Consider the following 27,053-nt stretch of genomic DNA (forward strand, 5'->3'; position numbering starts at 1 on the left):
CCATTAAACCAGCGTGTTGCAGGAAAGGTGAGACCCCTTGTGGCCACAGGCATATTACCACAGACTTTCTTAGGAAAACCAAGTTCTTCAGACCAAAGGCAATGTACTCAAATTGGAAGGAATTTTAAACTGTTTTTAAAGGTAGCTCTCCCATTCTCTCTTTCTCTCAGATCTTGCCTTGCTCTACGGTTCTGTTCTTTAGTCAGAGGGGGGCAGTTGCCTGCTTCCTCTGTTTCTTTTTTCTTTATTTTTATTTCCCCAATACATTATTCTGTTTCTTTCTTGACTTCTCAAGCGTGACTGCTTCCTGGCAGGGGTTGGGGCAGGTGGAGAGGAAGGGACTGAAGATTCAGAACAGAAAAAACTGCACACAGAAAGCCACTTGGGTTCCTTTCCAGCCATGGAAGACTCAGCTGAAGAAGCCTCATCTCCTCAGACAAGTTACCTGGCTGAGTTAGGTGGCTTCGGACATGCTAGGGCTCCTCCCCCAAATTAAGAGCCCTATGTGGCAAAGGTCACCTTCATTCCAAAAAAAAAAAAAAGGCGAACGCTTCCTTAGTGCTACCTGGCACTCCGGCTCATCTCTGTGTCCTCATCTTTCCTTCTCCACACTGTGTCAGTGGCAACTGACAACCCCCTTCTGGAGCAATGTTTTCTCTCGATTTCCTGGGCTCAGCTCTTGGTTCTGCTTCAGCCTCACCAGCCGCTCCTACTCAAGTCTTGCTAGTTCTTCCTCATTCCCCTGAAATCTACACCTTGGAAATGGCCCAGAGCTTGGCCCTTCGACCAATTATCTACATTTACTTCCCAGGTCTCACAGAGCTTTCACTACCACCTGCCTCCTGATGGCTCCTAAATTTCTATCTTCAGAAGATATCTCTCTCCTGATCTTGTCTTTTGTCCTTTTAGGGCTGCCCTCGAGGCCTATGGACATTCCCAGGCTAGGGGTCTAATCGGAGCTGTAGCTGCCAGCCTACATCACAGCCACAGCAACGCCAGATCCGAGCCGCATCTGCAACCGACACCACAGCTCACAGCAACGCTGGATCCTGAACCCTCTGAGCGAGGCCAGGGATCGAATCCGAAACCTCATGGTTCCTAGTCGCATTTGTTTCCGCTGCGCCACGACGGGAACTCCTCTCCCGATCTTTAGTCGCATATCCAACTGCTGACTTGATCTCTCCATGATATTTCACAAGCACCTCAGACTTGCCAAGATCAAAACCAAACTCCCAGTCTCCTCCCAGATCTGCTCCTCCAGCCAAGTTTCCAGAAAGCTTTGGAGTCATTCTTAACCCCAGTTGTTCTCTCATACCCTATATCCATCAGCAAATCCCTTCAGCTCTACCTTCAGAATAACTTCAGAATACGTCTTTTCTCCTGCACTGTCAGGAGTCTGAGCCACTGGGAGATACTGCCTGGTGTATGGCAGTAGCCTGTCTCCCTTCCCCTCCCCCAGTTCCCCTCTTTGTCTACAGAACAGCCGGTGCTCTTTCTAAAAGACAAGTCTGATACATCTCTCCTCCAACCCCCCTCCAAAGGTTCCCTATCTCCTCGGGGTCAAAATCTTTAAAATGAGCACCTCCACAGTCTGCCCAACCCATGCCTCTGTGGCCTCGCCTGCTCTAAGCCAGCCATCCGTCTGTTCTTCTGCCAAGAGGCTCTTCCCCCAACTATCCACATGGCTCCCTCCCTTTCTTCAGATCTCTGCTCAAATGTCACCTCCTCACAGAAGCTTCTCTGACCATCCCAAATAAAATAGCTACTCCTCCCCCTGCCCCAGCCCTTACTGTCTCTCAATCCTCTCTCCATAGCATTTTCTCCACCAAGGATGTGATGTTCTATTCCCAGCTCCTAAGATAGTGTGCCCGCTGCATCGCAGGCACTTGAACGAGTGTTCAATGAAGAGTTATTCAATAAAGGGGCACGTCAGGATGCTACTTTCCAAAACATCAAGAGTAAAAATTTCTCAAGCCACAATCTGAATCCACTTTTCAGGATAAATTTGACTAACATTGGTTCTATAAGTTGCACTCACAAAAAATCAAATGTTCCCATCAGGGAGACATATTAAAATTGGCCCGACTGGGTTTAGCAGAGTAATTTAGGGCTTCAAGATTCATGTTTTGGAGTTTCCCTTGTGGCTCAGCAGTAATGAATCCAGCTAGTCTGTGAGGATGCAGGTTCCATCCCTGGCCTTGCTCAGTGGGTTAAGGATCCGGCATTGCAGTGAGCTGTGGTGTAGGTCACAGATGCAGCTCGGATCCTGTGTTGCTGTGGCTGTGGTGCAAGCCTGCAGCTGCAGCTCTGATTTGACCCCTAGCCTGGGAACTTCTGTGTGCCTCGGGTGTGGCCCTAATGCAGAAGAACACTGTAAATCAACTATAGTGAGAGGAAAAAAAAAGTATTAAAAAAAAGATGCATATTGATTTTGACTAAGATGTAAATGCTTATACCTCATTCCTGCAAATCTGGAAAACTAAGCTTTCATCCAAGTTTGGATTTTGTCAACGGGTTACTCGGCCATTGGAACTTTGTCCTTTCAATCCCGACACCCCCTAAGAACTTTGCATAAGAGGACTGTGCATCACTCATCATTCTCTGGTGACAGTTCTGTTAATGTGCAGAATTGAGTGAATAACTGGGCCACTGATTTGAAAAGCACACTAAAAAGGACTTAAGCGATTTAAGAACAATCCTACATCAAGTAACATGTTCAGCCCAGTTTGCTCCACCTCTCTCTAGGAAGAAAGGTGAAACTAAACACTGGTTGTGGAAGTCAGGGTGGGGTGGCAGTTACCTTTACAACCAGAAGCTCTTAAATGTTCTAGGTTAGTGGATCTCAAAGAACATAGTATTTGCCTTTTTCATGCTTAGTCTCTCACAAGTGTAGTTTTCCAGAGGTCACATGACATGTGACATCACAAGGGATTGAATGCAGATGAGAATCTAGCTGTTTTCTATTAAGCCCAACATTAAAGAGACTTGTAAAAATGTAAAACAATGCTGCTCTTCTTACTAAATATTAGTTTTGGATAAGTTATTTTCCAATTAAAAGTATTACTTATTTTAACATAAATGGATTTGTGGATTACTTTTAAATGAGTATTTTTTAAAATTTCTTACTTCCTAACATGATAAATATTGATAAATATAAGCCACATAAACAGCTCTTTGAGATCCTCAATATGTAAGGGTAAGTAAGAGTCCTGAAACCAGGAAGTTTCAGAACAGCAGCCTTAGAGATCCGAAACAGTGCGCCTTCTGTCAGTGTCTAACGCTGTGGTGGCAAGGCACCCTCACTACGATCAGACCCTCAGATATTACTAGGTCCGTTATTAAACTAGTAACTGGCTGGGGTCTGCCACAACTTAAGTTCAGGGATTTTCCAGTAATACCCTTCCCACCTCTCCCAAGCACAAATCACACATTTATGAAGCCCAGACCCCACCATCTTGAATCAACCCTACAGTCAGTGGGGTGTTTTAATAGAGTAAAACCTATTCTGCAATCTACATAAAAGTGAAACAAACCCTGTTACTATGACATTGAAATGGCTGGACAAGTTTTCACGAAATGTGACAGGTATGCTTAAGATGGTCTGGATTAAAAGTTACATGGCATACATGGGCGTGCCCATCGTGGTGCAGCAGAGACAAATCCGGCTAGGAACCATGAGGTTGCAGATTCAATCCCTAGCTCAGTGGGTTAAGGATCCAGTGTTGCCATGAGCTGTGGTGTAGGTCACAGACGTGGCTCGGATCTGGTGTTGCTGTGGCTGTGGTGTAGGCCGGCAGCTGTAGTTCTGATTTGACCCCTAGCCTGGGAACCTCCATATGATGCAGGTTAGGCCCTAAAAAGCAAACAAACAAACAAACAAAAAACAAAGTTACATGGCATATGTAAAATTCACTTTGGAGCCACTTGGAAAAGAGGGTTTGCTCCAGCTGAAACTGAGGACGGGCTTGTTTTTGTTTTTCTTAACCAAACTTTGAAGGGAACTTTGGGAGGGCTGGCCATTAAATACAGGATACGGCATGTATGAAATTCTCTTTGGGAGTTGCTGGGGTAGGAGAGCAATGCAGAAAAATAAAGGATCCACCAGAACATGTGGAACCAAGGAATGAGAGTTACATCGAAAGTGACTGAAACATGCCACGTATACTAAGGTGCCGGAGAGTGGACACCGAGTGGTTTCAAACATCACACCCCCTCCCTCCAGCTGAAGCAGCCCATTCCAAGTCGCTGCTTCTCACTTAAGAAACTTCATGTAGCATGTCTCAGGGTGAAGAGCACCAGCAGGGGTTTATGAATTGATGGTTAATGATTCTCTCAAACAATAGGGCAGACCAGCTACTTTATTCATATTGAATCTAAACCTTAGATCTCTGGCTTAGCAAAAACATAGGAAACCTTTTAAGACACAATAAATCTTGCGTTAAATCAGAGATGGTTTAAACCGATCACGTAACTTCTAATATTCTGGGCTGGCAGCTACAGCATGACAAGTGTGCAGTCCAGTTTCAAAGCCACATTTCATTGTCCTTGGCACCCAAATCTTAAACCGATCTGAAAAAGTGCAGTTTTATAAAGGCTTTCACCACAGACCCACTGCTACCAGTCAAGCAATTTCTTCATCCCCATGGAACATGGGGGCGGGGATGTTCTAAATGAGAGGGATTTTTCGCTGATCTGCTTGCCTTGGTGGGTATGTAAGAACTCGAGAAGAGTAAGTTTAAAGAATGAAATTAACTGAGATGCCAAGAAAAGTTTTTATTGCAAGCACAGTGAGCAGAAGGAGATGTCTTCTCACACCAAGTGGCCGGAAGGTCTGCCGTTAACTAAATCTCTCGGACAACCCTTCATTGGTTTGAAGCACAGTAATCAGCTTCCGGCTCTCAGGTGTACATCATTTCGGCCATGTGGGACATTTTCTTGGGAATATACAAGTAATATTCCATGTAGCCTGACAGGTCCTCGATGGTCACGTCATCCACGTAGACCCGGGCTTGCTCAGAACAGGAGCGGGGAGAGCCAGACAGAGTTCTTGTGTGAAGCGACTGAGAGTAGTCCTCAAGCGTGGATCTTCGCTCTGGGGCCAAGGGAGGGACGTTCTGCAGGCCTGAAAAGGAATACACCTCCATATCATGCCACCTCTGACACTGGCACTCCTTGCCTACGCATGTACACGGCTTGCCCTGGTTTAGCTTGGAAACAGACTGAAAGTCAGAGAGATCATTGGCCTTGAGACTTGCTTGGGAGACTTGGGGGACATCAGAGGAGTCTTCCTCCTTACTCTCTGATGGGAGCCTTGGAACCGAGGTTCTCAAAGGCTCAACAACCGCCCCTGTGTGATTAGAATCGAGAGAAGGTGAGCATTCTCCTGTATTGAACTCTTTAGGAGGTGAAATTCCCAGCCCGCTGCTGCCATCAGGGGAGTCAGTCTGGCTCTTGTGCTTGAGCTGGCAGCTGGAAGCAGCAGCTATTGTACTGCAATGTATAAACTTCGGGGGATGAAGGACAGGAGACTTGGATCGTCGACGACGCTGGGTTCTCACTGCTCCTCGTGAAGACTTCCTTGTAGACCTAAGAGGGGAAAATGCACAAGAAGATGGTGGGATACAGAGCTCTCCTAAAGAGATTCCTTAAGATAGCTGGAAATTTGCCGCCTCTCTGGTTTATGAGTCTATGTAAGTCTCCCCTAAAGAATGTGCCTACCTCCATTTTCAAGCTGCTGAGTCTTTGTGTCTCAAAAACTTTGACGTCTCCTTTTTTAGGGCTGCACCTGCAGCATATGAAGGTTCCCAGGCTAGGAGTCAAATTGGAGCTATACTTACTGGCCTCTGCCACAGCCACATAGTAGCCAAACCTCGTCTGCAACCTATACCACAGCTCGTGGCAATGCTGAATCCTTAACCCACTGAGCAAGGCCAGGGATCGAACCCGCAACCTCATGGTTACTTGTCAGATTTGTTTCCGTTGCACCACTATGAGAACTCCAACATACCCTTTTTTTTTTTTTCCTCTCTCTCTTATGTGTCATCACACATGAAAAATTTCCCTTTCTGGCTTGTTTTTTTTTTTTTTTTTTTGTCTTTTCTAGGGCTGCACTGGCGGCATATGGAGGTTCCCAGGCTAGGGGTCGAATCGGAGCTGTAGCTGCCAGCCTATGTCAGAACCACAGCAATGCGGGATCTGAGCCTCGTCTGTGACCTACACCACAGCTCATGGCAACGCCGGATCCTCAACTCACTGATCAAGGCCAGGGATCGAACTTGAAACCTCATGGTTTCTAGTTGGATTCGTTAACCACCTAGCCACGACGGGAACACCCCCAACATCCTTATTAACAAGCTATAGAAACTGGAGAGGTAAAGGGTAGTTTTAAATTGCATTTCTTTAAACATTTGGTGCAGAACACCTGTCTGCCCTGTCCCAACCCCTGGCTTGGGAATCTCTGACCAGTGGGTCTGGGGAAGTGCCCTGCACAGACAACTTAGAATGACGCTGTAAAAGCTCAGCGTTGTGCTCTGGGCCCTGAATACAGCAGCTTCAGAACCACCATGGGGCTAATGCTACTCATGGCCACTATGCTAATTACTCAACAGAGTGGCAGATTCAGGATTCGTTTCTATCACTGGAAACAGGAGAAACACATATTTAGACACCTGGAAGTTTTCAGATATTAGAAATTATCAGACACACTATATAACTTTTTATAGAATATTTAAATAAGAATTGAACAAAGAAAAAAAGACTCAAAACTGCCAAGCAAATTTGAAAACAAAACCAAAAAGTATTTTAAAAACTTTATACCTGAAATTAAACTAACTAGAAGGCCTGACAACAGAATACATACAGCTCAAAAAAGAAATACTGAACTGGAGGATAAATTTGAATTATTTACAACAGGGGTCAGCAAACTGCAGTTTGTGGATCAAATCTGGCCCCCTATATGTTTTTGTACAGCTCACGGACACTGCTCCTACGGGGCTAGAATTGTGTGCCCCCCCCCCCCGCCCCACCACCGCTGTTCTCCTCTCCCTTCCCTGTGCCTGCCCGCCCGGCCAGCAGATGTGCATATCACACCCCTGCCCGGGCCTGCGCTGGCTACATGCTGGGGCTCTGCTGTGGGCAGGTGCTGCTTACTAAGAGGTAGAATCTCAGTTTGTCAGGAGGAGGGAAGGGTGTGCTGGAATCTGGGTGCCACTGAGACAGAAAGCAGAGCTGACCCTGGCACTGCCACCAGGCTGGTCGTTTCATCCCAAGATTGTCTCAGCAACTGAACACAAAGTGTGTCCACCAGCCAAGATGGTGCACATCAAGCAAACAAGGCAGGAGTTCTTGAACTTTTTAAGTACCTACATAGTATCTTTCCATTTCACCTCTTGGTCCCCAAAGCCAAAAATACTTATCATCTGACCCTTTACAAAAAAGTTTGCCAATCCTTGACCTAGAAGCCAACATACAGAGATTCAGAAAAATGTAAGAGTTAAGCGACATGAAAGACAGAATAAAGAGTCTGGGGTCTCTGAAAGAAAGAATATAGAGAATGGAAAACAAGATGATGGCTGAGAAATTTTCTGAATTGATGCACTAAGAGAAGCTACAGATATAGGAAGCATGCTAAAGCAAGAAAACTAAAAGCAATAAAACAAACTGCAAACTATCTCAAACAACAGGAACACCTTAAAAGCAGCTAGACACTAAATAGATTATTTCCAAAAGAACAATTAGTTTGAAAGTAGGTTTTCAACATGGAAGCCAGAAGACAATGAATAATATCTTCAAGTGCTAAGAAAAAATAACTGTCAATTAGAACGATGAGGAGTTCCCATTGTGGCTCAGTGGGTTAAGAACCCAACTAGTATCCATGAGGATGCAGGTTTGATCCCTGGCCTCACTCAGAGGATTAAGGATCCAGCACTGCCATGAGTCATGGTGTAGGTCGCAGGCTCAGCTGGGATTTGGTGTTGCTATGGCTGTGGCATAGGACCACATTCGACCCATAGCCCCAAAACTTCCATATGCTCTTGGCTGGCCATAAAAAAAAAAAAATTAAAGCTATGATTTCAGGTATATCGTACCAGGTATAAATTTCAAGAACAAGGATGAAATAAAGACATTTTCAGGTAAATCAAATCCAAATGTATGTACCAGTAGAATATGATGTACACAACTCCAGGGGGCACCATTCAAATTTATTCCAGGTGGAGAACTAAGACAGAGGCCCTACTTACTCACAACAGACTTTTATCAAAGGAACTTCTGAGGGAAGTACTTTAGGAAGAGGGAGATCCTATGTGGAAGATCTGAGATGAAAGAATGGTGAGAGTAAAGAAACTGTAAATGAGATGTATCTAAACACCCAAATTTAAATAAAGTAGGTTAAATAAAACTGAAATTGTGAGATTAAAAATAAATGACAGGACAAAAATATCGGGGAACCACAAAATGGAAGTCAGGAAGTCAGAGCAAAACCGTTCTAAAAGTACATGTTATAAAATTTCAAGGCTGACTGCTAAAAGAACTGAAACACAGTAAACAAATTCCAAACCAACAGAATGAAAAATGGTAGGGAGAAAAACCAACATATTTCAGACAACTCTTTAAAAGGTGGTAAGGAGAGGGGCGGTGGGAAGAAAGAGAAAAAGAAAAAAGCAGGACCAAAAGCATAAAATAAGAGTAGAAACAAGTCCATATAATCAAAATAAATGTAAAGACATTAAAGTCAGCATTAAAGAAAGATTTTCAGATTGAATAAAACAAAACAAGCCAAGCCATACATATTTATGTGGGACACACCTAAATTTTTGAAACACAGAATGATTGAAAACAGAAAAAGATATACTAGGCAAATACTAAAAGACAACTGTATTAGCTATATTAATTCCAGACAAAACAGACTTCAAAACAAAAGTCATCATGAGGGATTAAGAAGGTCATTGTTAGAATAAAAGTCTCAATTCACCAGGAAGAAAACATTCGAAACTGACATGTACCTAGGCTACACGCACCTAACAAAACAGCTTTAAAACACATAAAGCAGGAGTTCCCGTCGTGGCGCAGTGGTTAACGAATCCGACTAGGAACCATGAGGTTGCGGGTTCGGTCCCTGCCCTTGCTCAGTGGGTTAATGATCCGGCGTTGCCGTGAGCTGTGGTGTAGGTTGCAGACGCGGCTCGGATCCCGAGTTGCTGTGGCTCTGGCGTAGGCCGGTGGCTACAGCTCCGATTCGACCCCTAGCCTGGGAACCTCCATATGCCGTGGGAGCGGCCCAAGAAATAGCAGCAACAACAACAACAACAACAACAACAACAAAACACATAAAGCAATACAGAAATTACCGGAAAAATAGACAAATGCAACCCAGTGGAGAACATTTCAACAAAACCCTCTCCATTATTAACAGGTCAAGCTGACCCCCACAAAAAATTATTTGAAAAAAGATCCAAATAATACATTTAAAAGCTTAATGGACATACACAGAAAGTAAAAATGACTAGAGAAGAGCCCTTCTTCTCAAACACACATAGAACATTCATAAAAAGTGATTACGAACCAGGCCACACAGCAAGTCTCAGCAATTTCACAATGAAGAGAAAGGAACTTCTTTAATTGGTGCGTCTTGGGTTCTACATCATAACATACTCTTTTCTGGATACTCAGGAAAGAAAATCCAATAATATTTTAAGGTGTTAGGATAAAAATCAACTGCAGTGAGATGCTCTTACCCGTGCCAACTGTCTTTAGATGCACATGTGGTTTTCAGTTTTGTATCATCTGCTGCTGTTCTGACTGATGCTCTCACACTCGTGCCTTCTCCAACAGACAGAGATGCTATGGACCTGAAGACAAGAACAAAGTTTACTGCTTAGAAAACCGTGCAAGGAGGGGAGTTCCCATCGTGGCGCAGTGGTTAACGAATCTGACTAGGAACCATGAGGTTGCGGGTTCGGTCCCTGCCCTTGCTCAGTGGGTTAACGATCCGGCATTGCCATGAGCTGTGGTGTAGGTTGCAGACGCAGCTCGGATCCCACGTTGCTGTGGCTCTGGCGTAGGCCGGTGGCTACAGCTCCGATTCGACCCCTAGCCTGGGAACCTCCATATGCCGTGGGAGCGGCCCAAGAAATAGCAAAAAGACAAAAAAAAAAAAGAATAGAAAACCGCGCAAGGAGGATCTTACTGTTCTCCCAACCCAAATGCAGTTTGAATCAATACTGTTATTGTCTTTCTAGTTTGGGTTTCTCAAAAATTTCTCAGCTTTTAGTATAAATTTTCTTCCAAAATCAAATTTGGAGGATCCCTAAGAGTTCACAGTTGCAAAATCATAAGCCAAAGAATGATTCTTAAGTGTAACCAGAGTGGGATATAAATAGACCTTCGGGCTGTTTATCTGGGGCAGATCAGGCCTTATGTCCAGGGAGAATACTAATGACACTAACCATTTATTTTATGCGGGCAAACTAGAGCCGTGGAAACTAAGTTTAGGAGCAGAAACTTGAGGGGACTCAATCTAACTTGAAAATGAATACTTTTTCAAATAGTTCACAACTTCTAGAAAAATACTCTAATTTTTACAATTAATAAATCTGAAATAAGATATTACTCAGTTAAGTCTCTGCGGTTTAAAATTACACAAGTCGTATGGGTTCCCAGAGAAGAAGATAAAAAAAACTTAAAAGAGAGAAAAATAACCTATAATCTCGCAACCACCAGAGACCACCGACATTAACATTTAATGTTAAATTCTTTTGGACCTTGTTTTTTTGGCTAATACTGCAGTATGCAGAAGTTCCCAGGCCGGGGATTGAACCTGTGCCACAGAAGTGACAATGTCGGGTCTTTTAACCGCTAGATCACCAGGGAACTCCTTTTCAATATACACACACACACACTGACACAGGCTCCTACTGTATATGTTGTGGTACTGATAAATACCCTTTAGAAAGAGACAATCTACTAAGTAAAAAAAAAAAAAAGTTCACTGAAATATAATTTAAAATAAAAACAGAATTACCTAAATGTCTAATAATAGAAAATACTATACTATATAAATTAGGGTCGATCTGTACAATGGAATATTAGGAATTTATTAAAAATTCAGTGTGCTCACAACATTAAGAGAAAACAGCATAAACACTTGTACATATATTATGATATCAAATATGCAATAAAAAGTCTACAGTGCTGTTACAGATGATCTAGATATTAACAGTGGTAATGGTAAATTGTGATTTTTTTTTTACTTCCTTTTTTATCCTTTTTTTTGGTCATTTATCCATAATAAGCATGTACTATTTTATACTCTGATAAAAAAAGACTATATTGTTTTACAATAAACAGAGATTTGTCCTGATAAGACAAATACCATTAGGAGTCAAAAACCTGTTAAACAGGATCATATTAAATTCCTGGTAAGGCTTGGTTAGTTTATGAGTCAGTACCTCAGGAGTTGCATTTGTAAATCAGCAACAATACGAAACAACTAGAAATGTATGGTACACTACACCAGGGTTATTCTGCTGAGTCACAGTAATGACTCACTCCTTGTACTCTTATTTATTTGGTTTTCTCAAATGTTCTCCACTGCTCCTTCTCTTTCTATATATTACTCAAAGTAGATCACATGCCTCAAATATATAATGTTTGACCACATATTGTACAGATATTTATAAAAGTTTTTTTTTATGTTCCAAGTAATTTTTAGGGGGACGGAAATACTTAAATGTTATGTTCCAACTTAAAACACCAAGAAAGAAGTTTATCAAAAGTTACTTACATAAATTTATACACTAAAGGATTTACATGTTTTATACACTTATACATTTTTAGTATTTTCCTAATAAAATTTTTTTTTCTATACCTCAAATCACAAAGGAATACACTAAGACTACAATCTGAAACTATTTGTTTCTCTCTTTTGTTTCTGTTTCACCAAAATAGCTTATAAAGTACTGATTAATTCTAATGGCAAGATAACTATACTGGAAAAACCACTAGGAAAAGATACTTATTTGAAGGATCACGGAAGCAAACAGAAGGACATGTAACAGCTACTGTGCATATCTGTTAGTATAAATCTTTTGATAGTACAAAAATAGTACGAGCAATAAACAGCTTTAATAACTAACATCTATTTAATTTTACTACGTGCCAGGTACTGAATGTATTTCTTCATGCTATCTTCTCAAGGTACCATATAAAGGAACAGTTAAGAGCACAGGTTCCAGACATAAATTGTCTGGGATCAAATCCTGGCTCTACTACTTCTTGCCAACGTGACCTTTTCCAAGTGATTTAATTCATCTGCAGCTCCTCTGAAAACTAGATAGTATACTTTGCAGTATTATCTTCTAAGTTGGTAGTGAGGATTAGATGATGTGTACAGAGTACTTACGCCAATGTCTTTGACATAGCAAATGAATAATAAATTTTAGCAATTATTATTATTCCTTGTTGTGGAGTGTTTGGTTTCCATTCATGAAATGAAATATTCTTACATCCATTAACAATTTGAGATTTCTTCTAGTCTGGGGCAAAGAATGGCATGAAAAGAGTCCTCCATACACATTTTGCAAAGGGTGAAATATTAACATTCAGACAGCAGCTGGTCTGCAGGTGCCCTAATTAGTTTGGCCAAAGGGTTCAAGAATATTGATCTCAGTGACAGAACCCTAATGAATAGAGGTTTCCATAGTGATCGGCTCAGCAACCAGAGTCCATGAAATCTACAATGTCTGCAGACACCCCTATTGAGCCAACTCACTTTTAGTGAAAAACAGTGATTCCCTAGAGATGCAGGAGGAACTGATGGGACACTGCCTAATAATGTCTGATTAAAAAGAGGCAGGAGGAATTCTTTTCAAAGTTAAGGAAAACCCCCAACCTTGGAGTAAAAATGAGCAGCTACTTTTCAAAATTTAACAGAAGAATTTCTTTTATAAGTAAAACAATACCGTACAGAACTTGGTAAAATGTCACAATTAACATTTACACCTTCTACAAAGAAAGAGAAATTTTAGAAATATTATTTCCTCCCTTGAGGAAATGTCTATTTAAATATAGTAAACAAACCCCCAATAATATATTCCATATTTAATTACCCTGATGCATCCACTCTTAACTTCTTGAAAGCGGTTTGTAGACTCTCCTCCTCTCCATCCTTGGCTTCAGATTTCATTGTGAAAGTTTTTACACTACTATGGATGTTACCGTTAATACTGAAAAAATAAAATAAAATAAATAAAGTGAGCAAAGTGGGATTTAAAGTACACCCTTTGTTAAAACCTATATTCCTGATACTACCATTGCTTGTTACGTAGAAAAAAAGCAAAATTTCTATTTCTAAAAGAAAGTTTCAATGTATATGATTAGGAAACTGTAGCTTTTACTTCTTAAGAGGAGACAAATGAAATGATACAAGAAATGTGTATTTATTACGATGAAATTTAAACTGTATAAATACTTGATGCCAATATCCCATTAGTAGAGTGTTGAAAACTGCATCACCCAATCTGTGTTTAAGTATACTTTTTAACATGAGGGGAATCTCTCCAATTGTAGAAGTCTAGAAAAGTATAGAAAAAAATGACCTTTGCATCAGAAGTCAAAGAAGAAAGCTCAACCTAGAGGACTCTGATCTGAAATGTTACCAAGTATTTGTCTCATCTAACTCTAAACATTTCAGATAAGAATAGCGTTCATGAAACATGACAGCGCTCCTCCAGAGCAATCCTGACCCAGATATCAATATTTATACTCACATTAATATTCACACCCAGATATCAATATATTAATTACCATTGTTAAAGTAGGATTATAAACATGTTTCAATGAATGCCCCACACTCTACCTATAAGGTTGGTACCTCTGTTTACTTTATAGCTTTGAATAATTTATTTCAAAAGCAAGTATCGATGAACTGTACTTGCAACTCAAAAACAAACCTAAAATTAGCTAAAAGGGGTAGGAAATTTTAAAAAATTCAAAATTATTGTTCTATAGATGCTCCTTTAAATACTCTTTACTTAATCAACTAGATTGAGTAACCAAAGTTCTCCATTTTTTCCACCCTGATTTTTATCCTTAAACAAAAGAAAGAGGAAGGGAGACGAAGCACAGCAACAAGAGACACAATAGAGATGTTAACAAATTCTTTGACTCTGTCTCTCGATTTTTTTACTCAAGGTAAAAAATTTGTTAATATCAAATCCTGAATAAAAAAATAAATCATTATCTATAACACATCACAGGGAATCAGAAAGATAAAAAGTAAAACAAAATGTATAAGATGAGGAATTTTTGAAGCAAAGAATTCACCTCACATTCTCTATTTCTAACCTGCTACCCCCTGAACCACCCCCCACCCACCCGAACCTCCCCCGCCCAGGCACTCTCAGTGAGCAGTGCCTCTCTATGGCTCCCTGGATTCTCTCTGATTCCATATGTGCTCATTTTTCAAGGGTGGATTTGATCTTATTGTGATACCTCTAATATTCCAAAGGTCAGGGTGTCATAATATGTTTGATATAATGTAAACATGTAGTATCAGGGGCAGAATTAAGAAGCAAGGAATCAAGACTATTTGGTTATTTATTATACATAGAAGGTGGAGAGCACTAAAAACAGTCTCAAAAGAATCCAGCTAGCTTTCACCTCAACTTCTTAAGACAAAAATTTGAAATACACTCCCCGCATATATTTTGCTAGTTTATTTAATCAGTACATCAATTTGAGGAAACATTATCAATTCCATATTTTACTGGTTCCTAGTCCTTCTGGATTTAGAGGAGGATTCTCTCCCAGTTACACAATGTCCCATATGCCTGGGGAGAGGGGTGAGCAAAAATCACATATTCTATTACTTTTGAAGCGCCACAGCATCTAAAAGGGTGACATCTGTAGGCTGTAAACAAATTCTTCCTGCTGGCAGAACTAAAATAAAGTTTTTATTTTATTTATTAATTTTCCTCAATTACTTTTGGACCAGTTAGTCAAAAGCTCAGGCTCTTGGCCCTTATAGAGTGAAATCATCTGAGCCAGTCTACCCATCTCTGCAGACCCCACACAAACTTTCTTCTGGCTTCTCTGGAGATCAGTACACATCACATCTACTAGTATTGACAGAATTCCTACTATATGCTTTAGCACTAGACTGGGTGCTTAGGGATACAAGGATAAACCTGACATCAGGACTAGAATCTCATTCTTGCCCTAACACTGCACTAAGATGTTTTGCGCCCCGATATGGAACTTTTAATTATATAGTCCTAACTCTAGGTGTTAATACAAACCTAGCTGACACACTAAAACTTTCTTGACACATTAAAAGATCCATCATTTAACAACCAAAACAGACCAAAATAAAACTGGCACAGACTAAAACATTAGGAATGACATTCCATCTAAACTATTTTGAGACTTTCAACATTCTGATGACTCACCTTTTCCCTCAATTATATTAACCCAGAGCAAAGGTGAATCTTAGGCATGACCTGAAGAGCTAAATCATAACATGTTTGTAATTACAAAAAGGCTTATTATGCTCCGCCCTATTCCCGGCCTCCCATTCACTCAAATCAAGAGCTAAATAACTCAGTGAAACATGTATCGTTTTCCCCTTCTTCACTGATAAATTCATAAATTTGTGGGATGGATTTCTGCCATTTTTTACTACACTAACTTCTTGAAATTGAACGATCCCCCTCAAAGACCAAACTTTTTAAAAGGCCTATTAGAAATTACCTTAAGTCAAATAACATAGGGCCTCGGATTTTCCCTAGCCTTTCAAAAAAAACCAAAATTATTCTAAGTTCCTTCATCAAAAGGGCAAATTCCTGATTTTCTCTGATTGTCAACAAAAGCTATGGGTCACAATCTTATTTACATCTTGCAGTTTTAACCGAGACCTCTTCGAACGTCAGGCCTAGGTCCAAATTTCCAGGACCCTGAAAAGACCGGAGAACGATCAATAAAAGATCTGCGCGTAAGCGTGTCATCACAATGTTAAAATATTTAGAAAATTTCCCAACCCACCAGGAAGCGTGGAGTTCGGGAAAGAAAACCGAATCCAGCAACTCTGCAAGGCGCAAATAAAACTAGGTTCAAACAATCGACCCGGGTGTCTCTTCTACCCACTCAACTCCCTAAACTCTCGGTACTAGAGCCCGATGTTAATTCTTCTTACCCAGAAAGTGGATCGGTCGTGGTTCAACAGGATTTGGGGAGAGGGAGGCTCAGAACCTGAGGGGTTCGGAGAGCGGGGAGCTGTCCAGGGCCTTAGCTCTGCCCGCCCGAGGTCCTGCAGCTGGAAGTCGCCCCCTGAGGATACTCTCCGGGCCAAAAGGAGAGGATACAGTAGGGCCAAGGGGCAAGGGATGCAGGAGGAGGAGGGAGCAAAGCCGAAGCGGCAGCCAACGAGACTGGGGCGCGGAAAAGGGCGGGAAGGGGCAAAGGGCTGCCGAGGAGGACGAAAAGGGGAAGCTACGGCCAGGCGGGAGAGGGCGGAGGCGCGGGGCGGGGGTCGCGGAGGCGGGAAGGGGCGAAGAGAGCGGGGCTCGGGTAGTGCCAGGCCGCGGCGGTGGACGGAGCGCGGAGAGGCGCAGGCCCGGCTGGGCCCAGACAGCCAGAGCCGGGGGACGACGCGACGCGACGCGAGAGGGCTCAGAAGCGGCTGCCCGCTGCCAGGCCGGGCCTCGAGGCCGAGACGCGGTGCTACGGAGCTTCTCCGTCAAGTCTGGGCACTCACCTCCTCGCGGCAGGGTCGCTCCGGTGAGCCAGTCTCGTCAGTTCAGATCGTCTCTCCCCGATCGTCGCGCCTGACTGACCCGGATCTAAACCCGCGGAGGGGGCGGCCCGCTCCTCCGGAGTCGCTCTGCGCCTGCGTCACTCGGGCACGCCCCCCGCCCCCTGTTCGCGCTCCTCCTACCCCCCCGTGACTCGGCAGCGCGGCAGGCAGCGACTGCGCAGGCGCGGAGCTGTAGCCGCGCCTCTCAAACGCCTTGCACCCGCCCCTCTCAAAACACGTGCGCCTGACGCCACTTCCTGTTATTCTCTTCGCTCGCTCCTCCCTTCTCAAAGAGTTTGCTGGGGATGGCTTTCTGGGGCGTGCCTGCTTCCTTCTCTAGGTCAGGTGAGTGACTGGGTGAGTGAGGGTTGTTTCTCGCTGTCACGGAGCCACCTCGATTTTCCGCGGTCTTCCTGTGCTTGGAGCGCTACCTGGAGTCAACAACGCTACGGAATTCCGCGAGGTGAGGCCCAGGTGGGTGGATCTTTACGCAACGGAGCCACCTCTGAACGCTCCGCGCGAGTCTCCTGGATGCGCGAATCTGGACTGCCGGCGGTATCGCTGGGGCTCGAACACCAGCCTTCGCCTCCTGGGGATCCCCCAGGGCTGCAGAAAAGCAAGGGGGAATCCGACACAGCTAGTACCGTGAACATTAGGCCGAAATTGGAACTGAAATGCGTTTACAAAATACCTTTGTTGTTTCCCTCTCTGGCTTTCTCCATTCTGTTAAATGAGGACGTTGGACTGCTTCAGCACATCTCGTTGTTTTCAGGCATGGACTCCGTTGAGAATCTGGTGTGAATCGTAGGCCGCCTCGACAGAGACGTGCACAGGCATACCAAATTTTGCAAAAAGGTTTGGGCAGTTCACCTAAGCAGGTAATTTTTAGGGATCTTTTCCTTTTGTAGGACTCCGACGGTTGCTTGGATGGCAGACAGAGAAGGGATGGGCTGAGCAACGGCTGCTACTCCCTCCAACACCAGCTCACTCACATGCCCCAGTTCCACGTCCGCACTTCTCAGAGCTTTGTGGGAAAAGATGCTCTTCCTCAGTAAAATGGGCTCGAGTTGGTTCTGGCCAACCTTTGTGTGAGGTTGTCACTTGAACCAAAACTGGACCCTCCCACTCCCCAGTACCTTAGCTATAATCACCTAATTGGATAGGCTGCTGAAAATAGCTTGGTATGTTCAACTTAACTATAGCCAGACTTTGGAATGCCTGGCCCATGTCTGGGGATGGAATCTACAGGTTATTTTATAAGATTGTTAAAGCATGTCTTGGGCCCTGGGTACCTTTTTAAATCCTTGTTCATACCAGAGGCTCAGTAACTGACAAGGGATGAAAGAAACCTGTTAATTGTTAAGTCCCAACATCAAACCAAATTCTAATGATGGCTCCCCGCTTCTTCGCAGCAACCATGCACGTGTTTGCACGTTTAATATTCCTGTAATTTTACACAACAGATGAGGATGACTGGGATTCAGATATTAGCTTGTTCTAGCTCCCTTCTTCTGTGTCACACAGTGCTAGGAAGTGACCGAATCAGGATTTAAACAGTCTCAAAAGCCTGGCAGTCCACTGCTTACCATCTTTCAGTATATCTTAGAATAAGAAGCAGGAAAATATGATGCATTTTTTTCCCCTCAGAAGTTGCCAAGTGAATTTCATTAAGACCAAATACATGTTCTTAAGCTGTTAGTCAAAAATACTGCTTCAGATAAAACCACACAACCTTGAAGGCAGGGACTGTATCTAGTTGAGTTGAATTCTGGAGGTGAGTAGGTGCTGTGCTGTGTACAGTTTTGGTGCATGCTTCATTTTACCTCATTTCCATTTATGATGGCATTAAATACTAAAAACTAAAGTTTTAAAAGGCTTCCTTTTATTTTATTTAATATATATATATATATATTTTTTTTTTTTTTTTGGTCTTTTTTCCTTTTCTAGGGCTGCTTCCCGCGGCATATGGAGGTTCCCAGGCTAGGGGTCTAATCGGAGCTGTAGATGCTGGCCTACGCCAGAGCCACAGCAACTCAGAATACGAGCTGTGTCGGCGACCTACACCACAGCCCGCGGCAACGCTGGATCCTTAACCCACTGAGCAAGGCCAGGAATCAAACCCACAACCTCATGGTTCCTAGTCGGATTCGCTAACCACTGTGCCACGACAGAAACTCCAGGCTTCCTTTTAGGTACGCGTGTCTCTGTCGTAAAGCTGGATGCTTTCTGAGGATGTGGCTCATTACTCAGGGAGTATTTGGAAGGCGAACCTCTGGGGAAGAAAGTCTGTTAACTCACACCCCCTGATGTGGCCTGAAATTCCAAGTCATATATAGGCCTGATTCACTGTTTGACACCTCATGACTTAGAATGAGAGACAGAAGCCACAAAGCATGTGATGTGTGGGAACAAAGCCAGACTGCCTCCTACACCAGCAGCACAGGATCTTTCCAGCCACAGAAAAAGCCTTGAACCTATGTGGAGATTTTATATTCAGGAAATTGACTTGGCATTTATCAACTTAATGCACGCAGTGATGCCATTTAATCAGAAAGCTGTGGTAGCTGTAAAATGCCTTTAACAGTGTACGTCCTTCTTGTTACATGTACTTTCTAAGTGATTGAATAGAGGAGAATTCATTCCATCAAATTAGACTGCAAAAACAATCAATTTATATAGGAAGATAACTTCTGATTTTATTTATTTTTTATTTTTAAATTTTATTTTATTTATCTATTTAGTCTTTTTGTCCTTTTTAGGGCTGCACCCCCGGCATATGGAACTTCCCAGGCCAGGGGCCTAATTGGAGCTGTTACCAGCCTCCGTAACAGCCACAGCAATGGGGGATCAGAGCCTTGTCTGTGACCTACACCACAGCTCACAGCAACGCCGATCCACAACCCACTGAGTGAGGCCAGGGATCGAACCCACAACCTCATGGTTTCTAGTCAGATTCATTTCCGCTGCGCCATGACGGGAATGCCACATTCTGATTTTAAAAAATCGCTTTGGGGAAGGCAAGTTCAAAGCTTTAAAAAATTTATTTTCCCAGTGAAATGACTGCTATCCTACCAGTTGGTAATCTGGAAGAGTAGTCTTTTCTCATGTTTTAAAGCTCAAATAATTTATTCCTTACCTTGATGACATTATTAAATGTAAAATGTCTACACCATGTCATTTAAAATGTCTACACCATCTTGGAGTAGAAGATGGTGACAACAGTGATCATTTGTGTTGATTTATAAAGTCTCATTTAATGTTCACAACCAACTACTGAAACAGGTGTTTTTAGCATGTCCATTTTACAGCTAAGGAAACTAAGCTCAGAACAGTTAGGTAACTTGCCCACAGTTACACAGCTTATAAATGGCAGAACTGGGATTCACATCTAGGCGTCTGACTCCACTCACCTTCCTGATCACAGAGTGACACCGGCTTCCTTATCCTCAGCCCCTCCACCACTTGCACATCCTGACTAGACCACGGATGCCCACTTCTACCTGGGAGATACTGTTGGGCTTGAGAAAATTGGCTGCCCAGAGTTTGGGCAGGTTTGGGACTGTGATCCAACTACACCTCCCTTGCCTGTCCTGGAACTCACTAGACTTACTTCCCTCCCAGGTTTTTTGTATTTGTTGTTCTTCCAGCTTGGAACATTGTTCACCCACAACTCACCTCTTCATGCAAGTTTCTTTTCATTTCAATTCTCCAGCGGGAATGTCCATCATCAGATGAATGGATAAAGAAGATGTAGCATTGAGAGTTCCCTGGTGGTCTAGTAGTTAGGATTTGGCCCTTTTACCACAATGGCCCAGGTTCAAAATCTGGTCTGGGATCTGAGGTCTCACATTAAGTCACTGCATGCCACAGCCAAAAAGAAAAAAAGAAATGGAACACACAATGGAATACTACTCAGCCATTTGCAACAACATGGGTGAACCCAGAAATTATACTAAATGTGATAACCACTACACTACGGAAACCTCTTATCATACTAAGTGAATTAAGTCAAAGACATATATTATATGATAGCACTTATATGTGGACTCTAAAAAGTGATTACAGATGAACTTATTTACAAAACAGAAGTAGACTCAGACATAGAAAACAAACTTATGGTTACCAAAAGGGGGAAGAGGGATAAATTAGGTATTTGAGATTAACAGATACACACTATTATATGTAAAATAAACAAAGACCTACTTACAGCTCAGGGAACTATATTCAGGATCTTTTTAAAAACTAAAGGCGTTCTTGTCATGGTGCAGCGGAAATGAATCTGACTAGGAACCACGAGGTTGCTGGTTCGATCCCTGGCCTTGCTTAGTGAGTTAAGGCTCTGATGTTGCCATGAGCTATGGTGTAGGTTGCTGTAGGATCTGGCATTGCTGTGGCTGTGGCGTAAGCCAGCATCTGTGGCTCGGATTAGGCCCCTAGCCTGGGACTCTCCGCATGTTACAGGTTTGACCCTTAAAAAAAAATGATATAGTTGATTTACAGTGTTGTGCCAATTGGTGCTGTACTTTGGTATCTTGTCATAACCTTCAGTATCTATGTCTTGTCATAATGGAAAAGAATCTGAAAACGAATATATATATAGATATACACATATAACTGACTCACTTTGCTATACACCTGAAACATTTTAAATCAACTATACTTCAATTAAAAAATAATAAAATGGGGACTATGAAACAAAAAATTCCCCAAAAGGGCCTTCCTGGGCCACCGGAGCCCCCATCCTCACACTGTATCCCTTTACTTGGCTTTATCTGTCATTGAAGCGTTTGTCACTAGTGGACAATGTATATTCATTATCACTCTCCTCACTAGAAAAGAAGCTACCTGGGGACCCAGACCTTGGATCTTGTTTATCAGTGTTTTTCCCCCTGAATCTTAAGATGCACATTTTCCCACAATTCAGCACTCTGAAAATGTGGATACATCCTGTGATCAACAGTGTGTCCTAATTTTATCTGTAGCATGGTTTTCTTTCTTAATTGGACCTACAATAAATGGTGAGTCTTTAAAATGATAATGTCTGGAGTTCCCGTCGAGGCGCAGTGGTTAACGAATCCGACTAGGAACCATGAGGTTGCGGGTTCGGTCCCTGCCCTTGCTCAGTGGGTTAACGATCCGGCGTTGCCGTGAGCTGTGGTGTAGGTTGCAGACGTGGCTCGGATCCCGCGTTGCTGTGGCTCTGGCGTAGGCCGGTGGCTACAGCTCCAATTGGACCCCTAGCCTGGGAACCTCCATATGCCGCGGGAGCGACCCAAGAAATAGCAACAACAACAAAAGACAAAAAGACAAAAGACAAAAAAAATTAAAAAATAAATAAATAAAATAAAATGATAATGTCTTAGAGTTGTTGAAAATACAGTCTATCCCCAGGGCCAAAACTCTCGCTTGGCACCAAGTTGGCACTTGGTATTTACTGGTCAAATGAAAGCGTCTGAGCATTCACTATAGGCAAGAAACTAAATGTTTTTAATCCATACAATTACCCTGCTACGCAACTCTTTCTGTTATCAAAGGAGTGAAGTGATGGGAATTCTGTGGGTGTCAATCATATTGGAAGATGGTGAGTAAAGAGAGTTATGTCCTGGTCGGCTCTGCTCTGCTGTGGGACCGCGGTGCCTTTCATGTCCTCAGTTCCATCCTGTCCTTTCCATCGTCCTTGGTGAGTACCTGCTGCTTGCCCAGGGCGGTACAGAAGCCCTTGAGAAGCTCATGGGCTAGTTGGTCCTAGGTCATCAGTCAGTGTTTACTGAGACCACGCCCTTGAGTTTGGCTACTGGGAATCTCCATATGTTAGACATGGCAGAGTTCTTGGACCAGCAACCCTAAGTTCCTACCCTGGATGACCCTTCCCCTCTCTCCTTCCACAAGACCCCCTCAGTGGCCTGTGGGCTTCCTGGACATCTTTTCTTTCCCCTCACCACCACTGAAGAGCCCTTAGCTTCTCGCTCTAATAGCACCCGTCAGCTTTGTCAGCCCAGGGCCTCTTCACATATCCAGGACTGCAGAAGTATGTCACTTGGGATGTCAGGTACTTCAAATTGTTTTTTAGCCTTTTACACATACATTTCTTGTGTTTCCAGCTAAATTCTAAGCTTCTAGCAGGCAAGAAGCACATTTCCCCCAACCTTCCCTTATTTTGCCCCTCAGCCGCTGCTCCCCCTGCATATGTAGGTTACGCGCGCCTTCGCTGAGTGCCTCCATAGCAGTCCTCACACTTCTCCATCAGGCGGAGCTGCACCTTGTGTCCCTGGTACCCAGCACTGGGTCCACAGCAGAATGGAGTGAGTGAGGGAGGTGGTCAGTCATCTTGCTCAGTAAATAATTACAATTGCCCACTGGCTTTTGAGAACCGTAACTGCCCCTTTGACAGTTGATTTTAGCAGCAGAACCCTTCACAACTGTCTCTTGTTTGGGAGGAACAGGCGAGAGTTGGAGAAGTGGAGATTAACTGCTCTTTGCTGTCATTCTATTCATAGCCTCAAAGCTATTATGGTTTGTTATTCGATAGTTGCCTTCCTCAAATACTGGCTAGCAGAATGGGGACTTTGGGACGCTGCGATAAGTCTGTGCACAGGTTCAGGCTAGGTCTGCGGCAATTTCAGTCCTCAAGAACCCAGAGGGAATGGGAGGCTTTACTACTGATCACCAGCAGGGGGAGCCCTGGGACCGCAGAGGGATGCAGCCCTTCACACAGTAGAGTGGTTTTTCAAGTGGGTTAATGCTGATGAGCAGCCAGTGTTAGTGAATCACTTGCCTTCTAGCTCACATTTTCATTCACCTCTGCAATTTAAACTATATAATGACAGGAGGATATAAAGCCAAGGAACTGAATCAAGTAGTAAAGAATCTATAAATGGTGAGGACTGAAAGGGATTATTCAGAGCAGCTGCTCAGGTGCTGGTAATATTCCGTTTCTTGATGTGATGTTGATAATAGGAGGTATTCAGTTTGTGAAAATTCATGAAACTATGACACATAGTATAGGTACATTTTTCTGTATATGTATTAAACTTCAATAAAATGTTTTTTAAAACAAAAAAAAAAAAACCAAACCTCTGTATACCATAAGATATGCATTGGATTAGGATGACTGTTCTTTTTCCCCCTCTCCTTAACCTTATCTGAGTCATGAGACCCTATGAAAAAGACCCCAGGTTAAGAACTTTTGCAGCAGCAAAAAAAGAGAGAATGAGCAAAGGACATGAACAGGTAGGTGACAGGAAAAAAAATACAAATGGCCCTTAAACATATGAAAAGATGAGTGCTTGTTAAAATTGCACAGAGATAACAATTTTAAGCTCTCTGATTGGCAACAATCTCAAAAGTTTGACCAGCATATGTGGTGGGGCTGGAGGGAGGAGGTGAGGCAGTAGGCAACAGGCTCTCTCAGATACTGCAAAAAATAAGAAATGACAAGTATCTGTGTAAAAGGTTAGCTATTGTAGCATTGTCTGTAACAGCAAAAGATCAGAAACAACCCAGGTGTCCATCTGTAAAGACCGGACACACAAACTGTGTAGCCCCACACTGAAATACTGTGTAGCTGAAAACAGGACGCTCTCTGGACCAAGGCAAGGTCGCTGAGATACAGTGGGTTAAAAAAAATAAAAAAAAGAAAAGAGTTCCTGTCGTGGCGCAGTGGTTAACGAATCCGACTAGGAACCATGAGGTTGTGGGTTCGATCCCCGGCCTTGCTCAGTGAGTTGAGGACCCGGTGTTGCTGTGAGCCGTGGTGTACGTCACAGACTCCGGCTCGAATCCAGCGTGGCTGTGGCTGTGGTGAAGGCCAGCGGCTACAGCTCCGATTAGACCCCTAGCCTGGGAACCTCCATATGCCGCGGGAGCGGCCCTAGGAAAGGCAAAAAGACCCAAAAAAAAAAAAAAAATGCAAGCTAAGAATACACATATTTGTATTATTTGTGTCTGCATAAGGAAACACTGAAAAGATGTACAGGACACCAAGAGAAGAGTTCAGAGAATGGCCAGGCAGCCAGTCCTTGCAAAGTGGACCTTGTGTTCCATTTTTTGAGTCCTGTCAGTGTTTTACCTACACAAAACCACAGTAGCAGCAGGTTTAAAGAGCCTGGCTCCGAAGCTATTGAGCTAAGCCTCTAAGCTGTCATACTTAGTATATCTGCTAACTTCACAATGGCTGCATTTGGTTTTTGAAATCCGAACACGAAGCTGTGTCTTGATAAGGATCTTCAGCTTATTCTGTCTTTGAGCTGCTGTGTCACAGTTTCTTGGCTTGGCCTTAACTCCCAAGAATTTTTCAATTCTTCCCGTCTGCCCTCTCAAGTGTTGACGTTTACCTATAATTCAAAAGCTTCTTACTCTGCCTGAGGCAAAAGGGAAAGATTTCACACACACACACAAATGCGCCTGTGTCCTCAGACGCCCTCTGAACTCTTGTCCTCTGTCCTTTGAACTCTTGTCCTCTGTCCTTTCATCGCTTCCTGTCTCTACAGCCACTCTCCCCTCCTCCCTCCTCCTCGGAAGGTCTTCCCTCCAACACCAGTTCCCACTGTGACGTCACCTTGGCTGCTGTCTCTCTAGCACCTTCTTGGGACACTTGCACCATTTTTTCTGTACATGCAAACATAATGTCTTCTCTTATTTAAAAAAAAAATTAAGGGGAGTTCCTGTCATGGCGCAGCGGAAACAAATCCGACTAGGATCCATGAGGTTTCGGGTTCGATCCCTGGCCTTGCTCAGTGGGTTAAGGATCTGGCATTGCTGTCACAGAGAAGGCTCAGGTCTGGCATGGCTGTGGCATAGGCCGGTGGCTGTAGTACCAATTAGGCCCCTAGCCTGGGAACCTCCATATGCAGTGGGTACGGCCCTGAAAAAAAAGCAAAAAAATAAAAATAACTTTTAAAAAAATGAAAAAACACCCAAACCCACAAAGTCCCCTTTTACCTGGGTTCCCCCTAAGCTCCTGTCCTTTTCTCCCCTTTAGAACCATAGTTAGCGACTCCTCTAGGAGCCTCATTCTTCAGTCTGCTGCAACCAGACTGTCATCCCCAGTGACATGCTTCTGGCCACAGAAGGGCAGGAGGGACTTCCTTGCTGCCTAATTCAGCGGCCCCCTTTCTCCGTTCTTCCCTTGCTTGAGTTTCGAGCACCCGTCTGACCGTGGGTGCGGGCCCTCCTCGGCTCCCTCCCCTTCTGGCTCCTGGTCCAGGCGCCCAGTCCTCTCAGCCCCTCCGTCTGCTCCCCAGACCCCTCTCCTGTGCTCTGCAGGCCGCAGGCCTCACCGAGCCACCTTCTCGCCTCACTCGCTTTCCGAATGAGCCTGTGCCAGAGAGAAATCCACCCGGACCTGCTGGAGTGGAGAAGGAATTTACTGGAAGGACATCAGAAAGCTCCCTCCACAGAAGGGAACGCTCAACAGCCAGGCCTCCTCAGACTGGGGACGGAGCCACTCCCAGGCAACAGGAGTTCTCAGGCAGCCTCTCTGGGGGCACTGCTACCGGATGCCACACATCTGTACCCCTCCGTGTCCCTCTGCATGAGATTCAGGTTCTCAGGAGAGAAGCCCTGGGTGGCCCAGTAGCTGATGTCAGAGCTTCTCCCAATTACCAGCATGGGAGTGACCACTGCCAGCATTTTGTCGTGGGGCTGCAAAGTGCCTAAGAGCTGGGCTGGCTCTGGTAGAAGTCCCACCTCACCGCGCTCACCCTGCTGTGTGGCCTTGGACGCTGCAGCCCCTGTGCCTCCATGTACTGCTCTGAAAAATGGGGCTAATGATAGGAGCCCCCTCAGAGAAATCAAGTGAGTGATGCAATAGGACGTTGCCTGGCTCCCGAGAGTGTCTAACTGCTGCTATCATTATTATTGTTATTAAATGTGAGTATTTTATTTGCTGATAAACTGTGTTTTATATTCTGCTTTTTTCATTAACTACTATAAGCATCTTGCATGTCACAAAATATTCCTCAAAAACATAATTTTAATGACAATTCTAGTCTACTTAAATATATCCATCATTTCTTCTGTAGTTAACCATTCTTTATTTTTGGACAGTTTTGTGTGTGTGTGTGTGTGTGTGTGTGTGTTGTATGTGCGTGTATTTGCTATAATAAAGAACTCTGGGAGTTCCCGTCGTGGCTCTGGTTAACAAATCCGACTAGGAACCATGAGGTTTTGGGTTCGATCCCTGGCCTTGCTCAGTGGGTTAAGGATCCAGTGTTGCTGTGAGCTGTGGTGTAGGTTGCAGACACGGCTGGGATCCCGCGTTGCT

The 27,053-nt window shown here is 43.6% G+C and overlaps 1 protein-coding gene, 1 long non-coding RNA gene and 1 other non-coding gene across 5 annotated transcripts; 2 read left to right on the forward strand and 1 right to left on the reverse strand.

Moving 5' to 3' along the window:
* Positions 1-4,340: 4,340 nt before the first annotated feature.
* Positions 4,341-16,826, reverse strand: OSER1 (oxidative stress responsive serine rich 1). Of its 3 annotated transcripts, XM_085004024.1 has the most exons (6): positions 16,751-16,826; positions 16,190-16,309; positions 15,447-15,505; positions 13,107-13,223; positions 9,735-9,848; positions 4,341-5,586 (listed from the first exon to the last, which is right to left on the reverse strand). In XM_085004024.1, exons 4-6 carry the CDS (start codon positions 13,181-13,183, stop codon positions 4,899-4,901), a joined length of 879 nt encoding a protein of 292 aa, XP_084860150.1. In that variant the 5' UTR covers positions 13,184-13,223; positions 15,447-15,505; positions 16,190-16,309; positions 16,751-16,826; the 3' UTR covers positions 4,341-4,898. The 3 variants fall into 3 exon arrangements, with proteins under 3 accessions (XP_084860150.1, XP_020933715.2, XP_020933713.2); XM_021078056.2 differs by lacking the exon at positions 15,447-15,505; XM_021078054.2 differs by lacking the exons at positions 15,447-15,505; positions 16,190-16,309.
* Positions 16,827-17,035: 209 nt separating this feature from the next.
* On the forward strand, positions 17,036-18,662 carry LOC106506689 (uncharacterized). Its single transcript, XR_002340076.2, has 2 exons — positions 17,036-17,584; positions 17,698-18,662. It is a non-coding gene; the product is annotated as an uncharacterized LOC106506689 (transcript).
* Positions 18,663-18,761: 99 nt separating this feature from the next.
* LOC146395329 (uncharacterized) lies at positions 18,762-23,857 on the forward strand. Its single transcript, XR_014832411.1, has 3 exons — positions 18,762-21,835; positions 22,153-22,450; positions 22,503-23,857. It is a non-coding gene; the product is annotated as an uncharacterized LOC146395329 (long non-coding RNA).
* Positions 23,858-27,053: the final 3,196 nt, after the last annotated feature.

The sequence above is a fragment of the Sus scrofa genome, chromosome 17 (assembly GCF_054392235.1).
Source record: "Sus scrofa isolate SSC_HxYL_T2T_F1_AM1 chromosome 17, Sscrofa_HxYL_maternal_Yorkshire_Landrace_v2.0, whole genome shotgun sequence".
Lineage (NCBI taxonomy): Eukaryota > Metazoa > Chordata > Mammalia > Artiodactyla > Suidae > Sus > Sus scrofa.